The sequence below is a fragment of the Ranitomeya variabilis genome, chromosome 2, assembly GCF_051348905.1.
Source record: "Ranitomeya variabilis isolate aRanVar5 chromosome 2, aRanVar5.hap1, whole genome shotgun sequence".
In the NCBI taxonomy this organism is placed as follows: Eukaryota; Metazoa; Chordata; class Amphibia; order Anura; family Dendrobatidae; genus Ranitomeya; species Ranitomeya variabilis.
The window spans coordinates 432461685-432479226 of NC_135233.1; the positions used below are offsets into that span (position 1 = coordinate 432461685).

Below are 17542 nucleotides of genomic sequence, written 5' to 3' on the forward strand. Positions count from 1 at the left end.
AGTTCTGCTACTTTGGTCTCTCCTTTCTTTTGTAATTCGGGGTTTCATCCTCGTTTTTCCTCTGGTCAGGTGGAGCCTTCGGATTGTCCTGGAGTGGACGTGGTGGTGGACAGGCTACATCAGATTTGGAATCAGGTGGTGGACAATTTGAAGTTGTCTCAGGAGAAGACTCAGCAGTTTGCTAATCGCCGTCGCCGCGTGGGTCCCCGACTTCTTGTTGGGGACTTGGTGTGGTTGTCTTCTCGTTTTGTCCCTATGAAGGTCTCTTCTCCTAAGTTCAAGCCTCGGTTCATCGGTCCTTATAAGACCTTAGAGATTCTTAACCCTGTATCTTTTCGTTTGGATCTCCCAGCATCGTTTGCTATTCATAATGTGTTCCATCGGTCGTTATTGCGGAGGTATGAGGTGCCCGTTGTTCCTTCGGTTGAGCCTCCTGCTCCGGTGCTGGTGGAGGGAGAATTGGAGTATGTTGTTGAGAAGATCTTGGATTCTCGTGTTTCCAGACGTAAACTCCAGTATTTGGTTAAGTGGAAGGGTTATGGTCAGGAGGATAATTCCTGGGTGGTCGCCTCTGATGTTCATGCGACTGATTTGGTCCGCGCCTTCCATAGAGCTCATCCTGATCGCCCTGGGGGTTCTCGTGAGGGTTCGGTGACCCCTCCTCAAGGGGGGGGGTACTGTTGTGGATTCTGTTTTTGGGCTCCCTCTGGTGGTTACGGCTGGTACTGGGTGACTTTGGTGGGTTGCGGTCTCTGCTTTCCACCTGTCCATCAGAGGCTGGGTGTTTCCTATTTAACCTGGCTTTTCTGTCATTCCCTTGCCGGCTATCAATGTACTCAGATGTGCTCAGTTTGGTTCCTGACTACCTGCTCCCAGATCTCTCAGGATAAGCTAAGTTCTGTTTTTTAGTTGTTTGGTTTTTTGTCCAGCTTGCTAATTATGACTCTATGCTAGCTGGTAGCTCTAGTGGGCTGAGGTTCTCCCCATGTGCCATGAGTTGGCACATGGGTTCTTGTAATCTCAGGATGGTTTTTGATTAGGGTTTTTTGCTGACCGCTCAGACCCCTTTTGTATCATTCTGCTTTCTAGTTATAGCGGGCCTCATTTTGCTAAATCTATTTTCATCTCTATGTGCGTGCCTTCCTCTCATTTCACCGTCAATACATGTGGGGGGCAACTATACCTTTTGGGGTTCATTCCTCTGGAGGCAAGCTAGGTCTTTATTTCCTCTGCAGTGCTAGTTAGCTCTTAGGCTGGCGCGTGGCGTCTAGAATCAACGTAGGCACGCTCCCTGGCTATTTCTAGTTGTGTTTGTCAGGAGTAGGGCAGCGGTCAGCCCAGGTTCCATCACCCTAGAGCTCGTCCGTTATTTATGTTATTTTGCTTTTCCAGTGCGATCCCCAGCCATTGGGATCCATGACAGGTCCTGGTCATCACAGTGACATTGCTTTCCTCACGGGGAGAGTGATGTTACGCTTGGAGGCAAGGAAGGATAACTTTTACCAGGTAAACACAAACATGCAACATGTTCACACTGCAGGCCACAAGGGGGAGGCTTTTGATCCTATTTCTAGGTGGCTCCCCTATATATATTGTGGTTTGGGGGGAAAGGAGTCAGATAGTGCCGGAGAGTAGACTGGAGCAGTCTGAGGCAGGAAGAACGTATGAGGAGCTGTGCAGCTATGAGAAAGTGCTGCAGCTCCTACACAGAGATAATACCAAAAGCAGAACAGATTGCAGTGAGCATGTAGGAGAGCAAAGCACAGGAGAGTTATATCAGGGGAGACCAGCTCCGAATGGGCTGCCTCCCTCCGAAACACCGAGGTTGTAAGGGACTCTACGACTTACAGCAGAGACCGGCAGGACAGCTGAACTGCAAGTTACCTGTCCGCCTCAATACCCAGGAGGCACAGTGACGCATAGAGCCCGGGTCGTGATAGAGACCCTGTAAAAAGGCTCGAGTCACCTGTCATACGGTTTGTGTCCTATCTTATATGGGGGAGAGAGAGAAGAACTGTGAGGACCTTATCAGAAGCCATAGGCAGTAAGGGACTACAACACCACCGCACTAGAGGAAGGCTTTTAACTCCACCTGGATAAGGGGACCCCCAACTTGCCTCCAAGCCGGCCGGACTCTGACTATCCTGTGATCTGGTACCCTGGACTGTGGCTGCCTGAAGTCTTCAGTAAACCAGGTAAAGAGACTGCAAACCTGTGTCCTCATTCTTTACTGCGCCATTCACCATCTTCCATCTACACACCGGGAGCCCTTGGGATATACTTCACTTGTGGGAAGTTATACCATCTAGCTGCCATAAAATCACTCCAAAGGACCCCATTGACCGAAGACCACAGGTGGCGTCACCAACAAACTTTATTCCTAAAACCCCTTTAAAGACTTCTCTTTTTACATGGGCCCCCAGGGCCATGGACCTTGTCGCCACCACCGTGACATCCCCCTGTGAACACCGGACCCAGTACTGGGTACCCCACGGCCCTGGCGGGTGACTCACAGAGAGTCCTGGAGCAGAGTGAGCTGTTCGAGGAGAGGATTGGGCGAGGACAATTGCACCAGTTGAAGGTGATGATGGAGGAAGAGGTGAGGTCGGGCAGCCTGATGAAGATGATGAAGGCCGGTTGTGAGCAGGAGTCTGAGCCTCTGACTGAGGTCTGGTTCATGGCCCACAAAATTGCCAAACAGCTGGAAACCTTACGGGCCCATATGCCAAAGATAACCTGGCTGGCACCAGCCCCTCGGGTTAACAAAGACTTAGTCAGTCATGGTCCTGGGGTCCTAACCCCTGTAGGCCTGGGTTGGTGATACCCTACAAGATGAAGAGGAACCCTGCACTGTTCTATATGTGTTGTGTGGTGAAATATTTGGTGTCTTTTAGGTTTCAGATGGCTGAGGACAGCTATCATTAAAGAAGGGGGGAATGAAGGAGATGGAAATGCTGCCCTTGCTCCCCCTTGAAGAATGTGTGTATGGTTAATGTCTAATGTGAACTGTGAAATGTGTTATGGTGTTGGTATTGTATTCTGTCCAGCAACAGGTAGTTGAAAGGGATAGTGAGAGTTAATGTTTGGGACTTGCCCTGAGTGTGAGGGACTAAGCTGAAGGGACAGAGACAGCTTCCTGTGACAAAGTCAGAAAGGGCCTGGAGTGCAGGGAGAATAGAAGTAGGGTCTGGTGTAAGCAGTGCAGCATTTCATGGGTGTCTTTAGTAGAGAGAGGAGACCAGTAGAAAGAAATAACAAGATCCAGAGAAGAAACAAGGAAGAGTGACTTAGAGATAGATTGATTTTCCATAGATGGGTCCTGGGAGGGGACGCCTAGCAGTACGGTCCAGAGTTTAGGTAACGGGCCTAGACAGGATGGAATATGCACAAGAAGAGAGTACCCTGGGCGTGATTTCTAGAGCATCAGTAGAACAGAAGATAAGTACCGGCCATATTGGCACCATAGTTCCCCAAAGGGGAAAGAAGACGAGGAACCGCAGGTTGAGTAAAGGACTCTTGCTAGCTGAACTGTAGTGTCGAGCTGGGTAGTGGTGAAGTAGTGAGGAATAGTGAAGACAGAACAAGTAAAGGGAGAGAAGAGAAAAGCATTGAATTTGTGTGAGGAAAATGTTGCGTATTATGAAGAATACGTTTTAGAAGATATGTTCCTGCTGTATATAACCTTCTACTGAACACTAACTTGGGGAAGGTTTATTTTGAACTAATGGTTTCCATCATTTAACTGTCAAACAGCAACATTGGTTACATGCGGCCTACAAGGGCGTAAGCGCCCCCACAGCACAAGTCCACACACCCAGCCAGGACTTCCACTTTAATGTAACATGCCAGGGTGTAATGGGTATTGCCCCATCCTGTGCCACGTTACCATTGCTCAATTATTTTATTAATATTTGACTTTAGAGGCAGCTATGTACCTGAAGAAGTCCTGTGTGGTCCTTGCCTTTGTCACCCTCCAAATATAGTACTGCAATACAACAGTGGCGCTGAATGGGGAAAGCCAGAGGGGAAATTGCCCTGTGCTCAAAAATTCTATAGATCCCAAACATTTCGGGCCTGACCCGTCAGAAGATCCAGAAGGACTAGTGGTGAAGAATCTCCAATGCACAGAGCGGTGTCAGCTAGCACTGCTTTATTTGCATTGATAGCCCACACGGTACCTGACGATCTGAATGAGTAGGGCAGCCATCAGCTACTCTGTCATGTTGGTCACTGCTGGAAGCTCCCATGCAGAGCGTAACAGCCGAGATAAGGTTGCCATTGGCTGCTCTGCTCTGCATAGGCGTTGACCTACTGTAGATGAAAAAGCTCTCAATACAATGAAGTGAGCTTTGTCACCTCGGTCGCTGCGTATGCAGAGCTCAGCAGCCAATGATAAACTCATCTAGATTGCTGCGCTCCGCATATGCCGATACTGAGATGATGGAACCTAATCTAATTAACGGAGACTGTATTGAATCATGTGCACTATGTATGTGCTGCACTGTGCTCTACCATCACTTTCTACCTCTCCTCTCACTTGTAATTTCATGAGAGGAGAAACAGAGACCTGCGGGGAGAGATATTTTTAATTTAAAAAAAATGTCACATTGTTTTCTAAGGTTAGGGCTAGAGTGACAGTTAGGGCTAGGGTTAGGGTTAGGAGTAAGGTTAGGTCTAGGGTTAGGGAAATAAAATATTTGCAATTCATTAGAAAAAAATATAAAAAAATATTGTAACAATTTATAATTTTTCATGTTTAAATTTTTTTTGCCAAATTTCAGTAAAAAGAAGAAAAAAACTAGAAGGCAAAAAGGGAAAGTATATTTACATGAGTATTTTCTTATAATACAACACATGTGCTTGAGGGATAACAGGATGAATACTGGACTGGCGGAAGAGACTCAGGGAGCGCTAATAGTTCACAGGATAGGAGGTCCTAGATAATTGACTTGTCCCAGACGCTGGCAGCCCACACAATGCAGTGCACAAATAATTGCACCATACAGCCTCACAATCAGCCTCTGTAAACATCTCATCATGAGAAAGCGACCTGCACATGCAATGAACAGAGGCACAATAGGAATTAAGGGTGGAGGACTTGTAGAACTTGGCCTGGAGGTCCCGCTGCTAATAGGACCTCTAGAGGTGATGGTGCGTACCAAGATCACCACCACTATGGGACACCTGTCCCTGCTCTCCACTGTAGAACCATAGGTCTGCGTATACATGCCATGTAACCTCCATCCAACATATCCATCAAAGCCGTGTATTACTTGTCATGGACTTACCAAATACTGTGAGGGAAAGCAGCAGGTTTCCTCGGATCTTGTCGCACATTCTCAGGCATGGTGATCGGGGGTGCACTTCATCTGAGGTTAGTTGGCTCTCATGCATACGCACTTCCACCTGTTTTGGGGTGTTGTTGGCACTAGAAGAGAAAAGGCTCATATATGTTAGTCACTCAGACAGGTGAGGAGCAAGTCCATCTTTGGTACATATCAAAATGCAATAGTTTTCCTATGTGCTTCAACTCAGGTATTGCAACGGGATAACATCTGGTGTCCGAAGAGGATGCAATGGTTTGACAAAATGTCCTATATTTGCAGCCAAAAGTGAACAGAATTCCCAATTGGGGACTGTGTATCAGTCGTTGTTTGGTATTGCTGCTCAGACGAGCTCCAGTACCCAAGGATGGCCACTACAGAGAGTATGGTGCTGTGCTGCTCTGGTAGCAGCAAGACCTGAAAAGAGCTGATTAGTTTGGGGTCCCGGGTGTCGGACACCCACTGATCGATGACCTATCCTAAGAATAGATCATCAATAGTTAAGTCCTGAACAACCCCTAAGAGTTCTGTACCAGAGCTTCAGACCTCCGTCCTTCTTCTATCCAAACTACAATAGTTATATTAGACAGAGGCAGTCCACTTTGTACAATTCCTACTTGTTATAAGAGTCCCAGCGTATCACACTGATGAGATTTTCAGCAATCAGCTGTCAACTATAGAGAGACCTGGCGATGAGTGTTCAATTTCCCTGCAGTGCCTCCAGAGGACACATTAGGTATTACAAGGTGGCCATTAATATCAGAGGACTCACTGCATGTCGCTGGACAAAAAAGGTCCTCCAGAGAAAGATGCTCTTCGTCACTGTTATACTTTGGTCAAGAAAAGGATTATGAACCGATGACCCCCCCAACTTGTTAACTAATATGAAGTATGATAATGGGATAACCCCAAAGACTGGTTAGAGGCCATCGTAAAACTGAATAGCAGTTCTGCAAATTAGGAGCCAATTCTATCTCCTCGGTGGTCCTCAGTGTGCACCTTAAGGGACCACCCCAATCTTCCTGGTTCTTCCCATCGCTCAGATACTGAAGGAAAAAAAATTGATCCTGAATTCATACAAAAGAGATTGGAGAAGCCAAGAGCATTGGGCAATCAGAAGAATGGTGCCAAGGATAGGCAAGCAGGATTGTAGGAGCTGCTTTTCATTTGTCCAATGAAATCCCAAATGTCCTGGTTATGTAAAAATAAAAAAAATGATATAATAGGGTCTCCATCAATTTTTGTAAGTTCTTAGACCCCCAAAACCCAACTGTTAGCAACTCGGCCCCATTTACAGAGAAGATCTTGAAAGATTCATCAAAGTGTAACCCAGTGATCAACAGACTGCATAAACAATGGATGACCGCAATGCAAACACAGCTCGGACTCAGGATGTTTAATAAGGAAACAACCCCCATCATTTATCCGCAGGAAGCCTCAATATGTCTCGGACTACTGTGATTTATATTAGGGAAAGCTGGGGCGCAGATGAACTGTGAGCACGAAGAGGACGCTATGCCAGTAAACAACAGTTTGTGTTATTTTGCTTAATTTAATTTGTTATGCGGAGAACATCTGTCGGGGTTTTTAGCGATTTCCATGGAAACGGAAATATAAGCAGCGACAATTATAGCTTTTGTCAGCGGCGGTATTTATAGGACAAGGTGATACATGTATGTCAGACTGTCAGCTCTTCTGACAACCTGCAGAAGGCGCTAAAATAGACAGTCACGTGCAACTGAAAATGACATGTACGGTAAACCATATGGAGGATTAGATTGGCACATTAATTTATTAGTTTCTTACTTTTTTTGTATTATGCTCAATTAAGACATTTAAATTTATGACTTAGGATTCATGTGTGCAATTTCCCAACAGCGACCCCGCAGGCAAAATAAAGTATTGCAATGTTCTGGTCCTCCAAAGTTAGAGTTCTTTTGTAGCCACTCTCTGCACTGGTTAGTAGATAAGGATCTTGAATAAGGACCTCCAAAGTCAGTAGCTAATGCTTATTCTTATTTGTGACTTCGCAGAACCCAGAAATAGGCAAGAAGTGGACAAAGGATGGAGAAATCGACCTTGTAATCAGATTTTCAATTATCCTTTGAAATACATCGCACTTATCGTCATTGTCTTCTTCTGATATAGAATAGGGCAGGATAACTATACCAGCCGTTCCAGCACACGAGCCAAAAGATATCTGCAGACGTGCCATCACTGGCCAAGCTCTATTGCAAAGCAGAGGTGAGCGGAGCTGGATTACCCCTTTAATATATACCGTAGGGTGGGCTATGGAATGCAGAACTATGTTTCTTGCTGAAACAATCCTCGCTACTTATGATCTGATAACTCTGTAGAGTTGATGGAAGATATCCATGTACTCGACCGCGTTCAAATCTTTGTCAAAGAATATTGGACTCGACCTCCGTGAAAGCAGAGATTCGCACCAAACAATTTTTGAAACATGCAAGGACCGTTGGCACAACTCAAGTAAATTTTCCGTACACCAAAACGTACTGATCTTGTTTGGAACCATGATTCATCGTACAAAGGGTCTAAATGTCTGTCTACCATCACGTTGAGTAACCAATTCTCCGCACACTTCTGTATATCCGCCTCTGTTAACCCTTGCACTGCTGACACTTATTGGTGTCAGGTGTACTTTTTTTTTTATTACACAGAAACATGTTCATTTCATTTTGCTTTCCTGAGGCTTCTCATAATCCCCTCCTGGAGGTCTACAACAACAACTGGTGACACAGTGGGCTGGTAATTGTGGCCTTACGGCAAAAGGGCCCAATTACTTCACATGCCCATATATATAACGAAGTTAAGGAAACCCCTTTGACTCCCATAGACCATAAAAAAAAAATGTGCAAGTACCTTTCCTGATATGACAAAGCCATAATTTAGCTTTCTTGGGTGGACCAAGGAACCCGAGGTTTGGTTGGAACTTTGCTACAATTGCTAATACTGTAGCTTCATCACTAGCATCAAACTATGGTTCCAATAGTCCAGCAGAGGAGATGTTTCTAAGGGGTCCCTGCAGAATATAGTGGCCCAAGTGGCCAATAAATGATTTAGAAGTCACCTCCCCAAATCTGGTTGTCTTCGTCTGCGCTATTAAGGCTTACTATTGCATCAAAGCTTGGTCCATCAGTGGATTTTTTTGGCACTGCAAGGGGTCAGCCCAACCCTACGTACCACCAGCTTAGCTGCCCCGAAAGCTTCAGATATTTATGTTCTCATCTAAGATATTAGAAGAAAAAAAAATCTAGAAATGAAGATAATAATGATCCTGTGGACCATACAAGGGAGAATCCTGGTTGGTCCTGGCTATTAGCAGCACTTTGCCCCTCGCTCAACAGATTTAGATAAAATCACAATTTTTCCTGAGCCGTTACATCATCCATCTCCTGGCTTCATCCGTCCGTCGCGCTAAATAAAATTCTTGCCAAGTCTCATTCTGCAAGACTGAATCTAATTCATTGCCGTCTCCTGGGTATGAATGAGACTCTGGGGGACCCCATTTATCATGAATTACACAGCCAGCGGAGGCTAATGCAGGGTCACTGCTCCATTAACGAGTACAAGAGGCTTCTATGGGAAATGGCGAGGAGTAGCGGGACTCTGGGTACATGGCTACCGCTATTACACATTCCTAATGTTCGTTAGACGTAACATATAATAGTGCAAAGTAGTGATGGATCTCTGGGGTAGGAGGAGAACAACAGCACCAGCGTTTTTTATAAATACCACATATACTGTATAGGCAAAAGTACTGAGCCCCCCTCAATTGTTTAACTCCAGTTTCTACTTCAGCCCCATTGCCCCCCAGTGTATATCACCTGGGCCCATTGCCCCCCAGTGTATATCACCAGGGCCCATTGCTCCCCAGTGTATATCACCTGGGCCCATTGCCCCCCCAGTGTATATCACCTGGGCCCATTGCCCTCCAGTGTATATCATCTGGCCCCATTGCTCCCCCTAGTATATATCATTGGGTCCCATTGCCCTCCAGTGTATATCATCTGGCCCCATTGCTCCCCCCAGTATATATCATTGGGTCCCATTGCGCTCCAGTGTATATCATCTGGCCCTATTGCTCCCCCAGTGTATATCCTCTGGCCCCATTGCCCCCAAGTGTATATTATCTGGCCCCATTGCACCCAGTGTATATCAAATGGCCACATCGCATCCAGTGTAAATCATCTAGCCCCATTGCCCCCTAGTCTATATTATCTAGCCCCATCGCAGCAATATATATCATCCGGCACCATTGCACCCAGTGTATATCATCCAGCCCCATTGCCCTTCAGTGTATATCATCTGCCCCAATGTCCCCCAGTGTACATCATCTGGTCCCATCGCACCCAGTGTATATCATCTGGCATCATTACCCCCCCCCAGTGAATATCATGTGGCCCCATTGCCCCCAGTGTATTCATATGTACCCAATGCCCCTATTGCTCCCACCAGTGTACATCATCTGATCCCATTGCCACCCCCCGGTGTATATAATCTGGCCCCATTGCCCTCCAGTGTATATCGTATGATCCCCTTGCCCCTGGTGTATAACACCCCCCAGCCCCATTGCCCTCCAGTGTATATCATATGATCCCCTTGCCCCTTTTGTATAACACCCCCCGATCTTCATTTACTAACATGTGTGACAAAATGGTTGCTGGTAAAGAACTATTACCAGAGAAGTCCTGTAATAGGAGCCACCAGCAACCAGTGCTGAGGAGCAGAGGGCAGAAGAGTCACCACCGGATTGCTGACCCCATAACAATAGAGTCCGGACCTCCTCTGGTATCAGCACAAACACTGCGCCCCCACCAGGAGCTTCATGGCCTGAGCAGCTACATGCAGCCGTACATCACCAAGCACAATGCCGAGTGTCAGATGGAGTGGTGTAAAGCCGCCACCACTGGACTCTGGAGGAGCCGTGTTCTGTGCAGTGACGGATCACACTTCTCTATCTGCATCTGATGGAGGAGTCTGGGTTTGGTGATTCCAGGAGGACGTTCCCCCTGACTGCATTGTGCCCCCTGTACAGATGGTGGAGGGGGATAATGCTATGGGCTGTTATCAGGGTGCATCCTCGGACCCTCAGCTCCAGTGATGGGAAATCTTCATCTTCAGCACAAGACATTGTGGACAATTGTAGCTTCAGCTTTGTGGGAACAGTTTAGGGAAGACCCTTATCTGCCCCCATGACTGTGCCCAGTGCACAAGTTCCATACAGACATGGAGGGGACATGAGCTGCACAGAACCTGGGCCTCAGCCCCATAAAACACCTAGACCAGAAATTGTGACCCTATCTATTTTACATCTAGAGATTAGAAAAACAGTCTTGACTTAAGGTACCTTCACACTAAACGACTTTGCAACGATAACGATAGCGATCCGTGACGTTGCAGCGTCCTGGATAGCGATCTCGTTGTGTTTGACACGCAGCAGCGATCAGGATCCTGCTGTGATATCGCTGGTCGTTGCTGAAAGTCCAGAACTTTATTTGGTCGTCAGATCGGTGTGTATCGTCGTGTTTGACAGCAAAAGCAACGATGCCAGCAATGTTTTACAATGGTAACCAGGGTAAATATCCGGTTACTAAGCGCAGGGCCGCTGTGCCGTAAAGCACAGCACAGCGGTGACGTCACCGCAGTGCTCTGCTTTTACTTTACGGCCGGCGCTCACAGTCAGTGCGGGAAGCAGACGGCCAGGGACCTGACGGACATCAGAAGGTGAGTATGTACTGTTTTTTTTTTACATTTACAATGGTAACCAGGGTAAACATCGGGTTACTAAGCGCGGCCCTGCGCTTAGTAACCCGATGTTTACCCTGGTTACCCGGGGACTTCGGCATCGTTGGTCGCTGGAGAGCTGTCTGTGTGACAGCTCTCCAGCGACCACACAGCGACGCTGCAGCGATCGGCATCGTTGTCGATATCGCTGCAGCGTCGCTTAATGTGACGGTACCTTTAGAGATGATCACAGGACTTTCTCTCAGATCTCATTTTCATTTAATACGTTTTCCCCCTAAGATAAGCATGGAAGTGTCACAAAGAGTCAACTCTTATACACAGGAAAATAGGAAAGGGGCGATCGGTGGTAGAGAAATCAATTCATAGGACCCGATCCATCGGCCATGTCGGCAAACATTGGCTAATTTTGGTGGGACAGGCCGACCATCTGATGTAAATGGGTCCCCCGATACCTCTTCTGTTGGGGGATAGAAGGATCGGGACGATTCTTTAGATTTCAGAGCTGAGAAACAGCTATCGTTTGCTTCCTGCATTTTTAAAAAAATATTGCAAAAAGCTTGAATCACCTTTTCCTAATACAAAAATAAAGAAATTAGAAAAATATATATTTGTCATCTCCATGTGCGCGAAAATCTGATCTAACAAAGAATATAAATTACCTGGTCAGTAAATATCAAAGGGAAAAAAAAATAAAATGACTAAATGTTTATTTTTTTGGTTACCTTACTGCAAAAAAAAAAAAAAAGGATCAACAAGTTAAATGTATTAATAAAAATGACGACTTGCCATGCAAAAAAAGAATCTCCAGTGCCAGAAAAAAAAAAAAATTCAAGACAAGACAAACCAAATTTATTATCATTTTTTTTTTAACAAAACCTGAATTTTTTTGGGCCACCAATAAATAAATAATAATAATAAAAAAATAATATAATTATTATATATATATATATATATATATATATATATATATATATATATATATATGTTTTTGGCAAAGCACTGCTTTGAACAAACAGGAATACATCCAACCTGTGGTTACAGGTTATATATAAAACTATACAAAGTTTGGTATCACCATTGTCGCACTGACCTGGAAAATAATTTTTCTAGGTCATTTTTACTGCATAAAATAGCATCTTAAAAACAAAACCCAAAAACAATGGCGGAATTGCAATATTTTTTACCAGTCCACTTAACTTTTCAGTACGAAACGGCGTCATTAAAACTTACAACTACACTGCGTGCAGAATTATTAGGCAAGTTGCATTTATTATTATTATTATTATTTATTTATTTATATAGCACCATTAATTCCATAATGCTGTACATGAGAAAGGGGTTACATACAGGGTTATAAATATCGTTTGCAGTAAACAAGTTTACAGTGACAGACTGGTACAGAGGCGAGAGGACCCTGTCCTTGTGGACTTACATTCTATGGGATAGTGGAGAAGAGACAGAAGGTCGGAGGTGCAGCAGCTCTGGCGGTGGTGAGGCGGCTGCTCTGGTGATGGCGAGGCGGCAGAATGGTTATTGTAGGCTTTCTTGAAGAGATGGGTTCCGTCTGAAGGATCCGAGGGTGTGGATAATCGGACGTGTTGAGGCATGGAATTCCAGAGGATGGGGGATATTCGGGAGAAATCTTGGAGGCGGTTGTGTGAGGAACGAATAAGTGTGGAGGAGAGTAGGAGGCCTTGGGAGGATCGGAGATTACGTGAGGGAAGGTACTGGGAGATTAGTTCAGCGATATAGGGAGGGGACAGGTTGTGGATGGCTTTGTAGATCAGTGTTAGTAGTTTGAACTGGATTCGTTGGGGAATTGGGAGCCAGTGAAGGGATTTGCAAAGGGGAGAAGCAGGGGAGTAGCGAGGAGAGAGGTGGATTAGCCGGGCAGCAGAGTTGAGGACAAACTGGAGTGGTGCAAGAGAGTTAGCGGGGAGGCCACAGAGGAGGGTGTTGCAGTAGTCGAGGCGGGAGATGATAAGGGCATGCACAAGAGTCTTAGTAGATTGTGGGGTGAGGAAGGGACGGATTCTGGCAATATTTTTGAGTTGGAGGCAACAGGAGGTGGCAAGAGTTTGAACGTGCGGTTTGAAGGACAAGGCAGAGTCGAGAGTTACCCCGAGGCAGCGGATTTCAGGTGCAGGAGAGAACGTGATGCCATTTACCATAGTAGATAGATCAGGTAGGGGGGATACGTGAGATGGGGGAAAGATGATCAGTTCGGTTTTGTCTACATTGAGTTTTAGGAAGCGAGAGGTGAAGAAGGAGGATATGGCTGACAGACACTCCAGGATTCTGGACAGAAGAGAGGCGACATCTGGGCCAGAGAGGTAGATCTGAGTGTCGTCCGCATACAGGTGGTACTGGAAGCCATGGGACTTTATGAGTTGCCCTAGGCCAAGGGTATAGATGGAAAAAAGTAGGGGCCCTAGGACAGAGCCTTGAGGGTGCTCTTTCTCCACATGAGTTGACGTTTGTGCCTTTTCATGTTTGTTTCTATATATTGATTATTTTTATTGTAAGAATTTTGTATCTATCAATAAAATATTGATTTTATTATAATTGGTTTGGACATATGCTCCTTTAGTTTTGTGTAGGATCTATGGTAGTTTTGCAGTGTCCAGAGTTATGCAGTTTGGTCTATCAAAGTGTGACTTTTCCCTTTAGAGATATCTTTATATGCACCAATGGAATTTTGTTCTATTAAGGTTAGTGAAATAGGTTTGTTTAGCAGAGGTGAGGGCTAATTTGAAGTCAAATGTAGCTTGTTTGAAAGCAGTGAAGTCGTCTGGCAGGCGTGTTTTCTTCCAACGTCGCTCTGCAACCCTGGATGCTTGTCGAAGTTTTTTTGTGAGATTGTTATGCCAAGGTTGCCTATTGGTTAGTCGCACTTTGTCATGCATGAGAGGGGCGACTGAGTCTATGGCTGATGTGTGAGTGGAGTTATAGAACGCGGTGGCGCTGTCCGTGTTGTGGAGTGAAGATATGCAGGACAGGGGTAGGAGAGAGTCTGAAAATGTCTAGATGTGCAAGGTTTCTGCGTGGATGTGGTAATGGCTGGACATGTGGGGCAGGTGAGGAGGACAAGGATGAGAAGGTGAGTAGATGGTGGTCAGATAGGGGTATTTTGATCACGATACTTTTTATACATGTTGTCCTACTCCAAGCTGTTCAGGCTTCAGAGCCAACTACCAATTAAGTAAATCAGGTGGTGTGCATCTCTGTAATGAGGAGGGGTGCTGTCTAATGACATCAAAACCCTATATAAGGTGTGCTTATTTATTAGGCAACTTCCTTTCCTTTGGCAAAATGGGTCAGAAGAGAGATTTGACGGGCTCTGAAGAGTCCAAAATTGTGAGACGTCTTGCAGAGGGAGGCAGCAGTCTTGAAATTGCCAAACTTTTGAAGCGTGATCACCGAACAACCAAGCGTTTCATGGCAAATAGCCAACAGGGTCGCAAGAAGCGTGTTGGGCAAAAAAGGCACAAAACTGCCCATGAATTGAGGAAAATCAAGCGTGAAGCTGCCAAGATGCCATTTGCCACCAGTTTTGCCATATTTCAGAGCTGCAACGTTACTGGAGTAACAAAAAGCACAAGGTGTGCGATACTTAGGGACATGGCCAAGGTAAGGAAGGCTGAAAAACGACCATCTTTGTACAAGAAACATAAGATAAAATGTCAAGACTGGGCCAAGAAATATCTTAAGACTGACGTTTCAAAGGTTTTCTGGACTGATGAAATGGGAGTGACTCTTGATGGGCCAGATGGATGGGCCAGAGGCTGGATCAGTAAAGGGCAGAGAGCTATACTCCGACTCAGACCCCAGCAAGGTGGAGGTGGGGTACTGGTATGGGCTGGTATCATCAAAGATGAACTTGAGGGACCTTTTCCGGTTAAGGATGGAGTGAGGCTCAACTCCCAGACCTACTGCCAGTTTCTGGAAGACAACTTCTTCAAGCAGTGGTACTGGAAGAAGTCGGTATCACTCAAGAAAAACATGATTTTCATGCAGGACAATGCTCCATCACATGCCTCCAACTACTCCACAGCGTGGCTGGCCAGTAAAGGTCTCAAAGAAGAAAAAATAATGACATGGCCCCCTTGTTCACCTGATCTGAACCCCATATAGAACCTGTGGTCCCTCATAAAATGTGAGATCTGCAGGGAGGGAAAACAGTCCACCTCTCGGATCAGTGTCTGGGAGGCTGTGGTGGCTGCTGCATGCAATGTTGGTCGTAAAGAGATCAAGCAACTGACAGAATCTATGGATGGAGGCTGCTGAGTGTCGTCATAAAGAAAGGGGGCTATATTGGGCACTAACATTTGGGGGATTTGTTTTTGCATGTCAGAAATGTTTATTTCTAAATTTTGTGCAGTGATATTGGTTTATCTGGTGAAAATAAACAAGTGAGATGGGAATATATATTGGTTTTTATTAAGTTGCCTAATAATTCTGCACAGTAAAAGTTACCTGCACAAACAGATATCCTCCTAATATAGCCAAATCTAAAAATAACCCACTCCAACTTCCAAAAATGTTAAGCTTTGATATTTACGAGTCTTTTGGGTTGATTGAGAACATAGTTGTTGATCAATAATAAAAATAATCCTCTAAAATACAACTTGCCTAATAATTCTGCACGCAGTGTAGTCATGCAAGCCCTCATACGGCCAGATTGATGGGGATCAGTGATGAGCCAACGTGCTTGGATAAGGTGTTATCTGAGCATGCTCAGGTGCTAATCGAGTGACTTCGATGTACTAGAAAAATGTATTTGAGTCCTCGCTGCTGTTCGACAGGTGCAACACATGCATGGATTGCCTAACAAATCCCTGCATGCTTTCGAACAGTCGCGAGACAAGCAGCTGCGGGGACTCTGAACATATTTTTCGAGCGTGCCGAAGACACTCGGTTAGCACATGAGCATGCTCAGATAACACCTTATCTCAGCATGTTCACCAAAGGGGATATTAAAAAGTTATGGCTCATGGAAGAAGGAGAAGAAAAAGATGGAACCCGCAAAACTGATTTTGCATTGGGGCAAAGTGGTGCCTCTGGGAATGGCGTCTGCACAGGTCATGGCCCCTACATGGGGGAGCAGGAAGACGGTGGGTAATCTGCCTTTGCACTTGTGTTTTCTGAGCCCGCTACTTCTCAGGCCCGCGCTGAAAGGATTACGAGAGTGAAGCCCAGCGTTAAGGAATCTCATGAGGCGCTTTATTTGGGTCTGAAGGCTTAGCGTACGTCTTTTATCCTCTCTCTCCAAGCTGCTTCCCTCTGCCGTGCTCAGTATGGCACAGAATACAGGCCATCTGCTGAGAGACGCTGCAATGGAGCAATCCCTTTAACCAACAATATGCAGCTACATTTGCCGGCTGTGCCGTTGTGGAGTATGTCGGGTATATTTAGTAGGAATAATCTTCCCCTCTCGTAACCCTGACGCACTCATTAATTACAAGGACACACTCCTAGTCGCAGGCGGCAAGAAGGCTGGGATTCTACAAGACCTTGACCAAGTTGTTAAAACTTTACATTTCGAGAAAGTCTTGTAAACTTGTAAGTCACGTCCGACTCCTAACCCTCCATCTATCCAACTCAATTATATGGGGAAAAGTTTTGGGTCGCACGTCCTGACCCCCCGTTTTGGCCTCTTTTATTTTCACGTTCTTATTGTTGCTTTTCATGAGCCATAACTTTTGTATTTCTTCGGCAACAGTCGTATGACGGTTTGTCGGCTTGATTTCGGCTGTAGTTGTCAGTAGTAACATTTTGAGGTTCATATAACTTATTGAAAAAACTTTTTTTTAACTCATTGTTAGAAAGAATATAAACAGAACAGCAATTCTGCTTCTGTTAAAATTTTGCGCTATTAAAGGGTCAACTAAAATAAAGGGTTAACTCTATTCTTTCCCTCTGCATGATTGTGGCAATACCAAACTAAGGCATCAAGACTATGAATTAACACATGTAGAATTATATACTTAACAAAACAGTGTGAAACAACTGAAAATATGTCTTATATTCTAGGTTCTATATAGATATATATATATATATTAAACAAACCAAAAAAGACAATAGACGTGCGCACTGTTCAAACTGAGCTTCCTGTTTCACCTCCCTTAGGCTGAGGCTTAGGAACGTATCATTACCACTGCGGACCAGGGTGCTCATTCAGAAAAAAGCTATTCAAGATGAAAAACAAAAGGGAAGGAAGAGCACTCACCGTCCGTACTTATAGTCCAATCTTTATTAAGGTGGCTTCACAGTAAAAAACAGAGCATGGCAGGGAGAGACAGTGGGAGGACGACGGCCGTTTCGCGCTCCTGCGCTTCAACGGGTCCGATGGTCCCGTTGAAGCGCAGGAGCGTGAAACGGCCGTCGTCCTCCCACTGTCTCTCCCTGCCATGCTCTGTTTTTTACTGTGAAGCCACCTTAATAAAGAT

At 45.4% G+C, this 17542-nt stretch overlaps 1 protein-coding gene across 2 annotated transcripts in view; it reads right to left on the reverse strand.

Annotated features, from left to right (window-relative positions):
* Nucleotides 1–17542, reverse strand: part of SLC1A2 (solute carrier family 1 member 2) — a 114823-nt gene that overhangs the window by 33221 nt on the left and 64060 nt on the right. For both annotated transcript variants that reach the window (XM_077287027.1, XM_077287028.1), the window contains exon 2: nt 5289–5428. In XM_077287027.1, coding sequence (XP_077143142.1) covers nt 5289–5428 — 140 coding nt within the window. The remainder of the gene's footprint in view (nt 1–5288; nt 5429–17542) is intronic.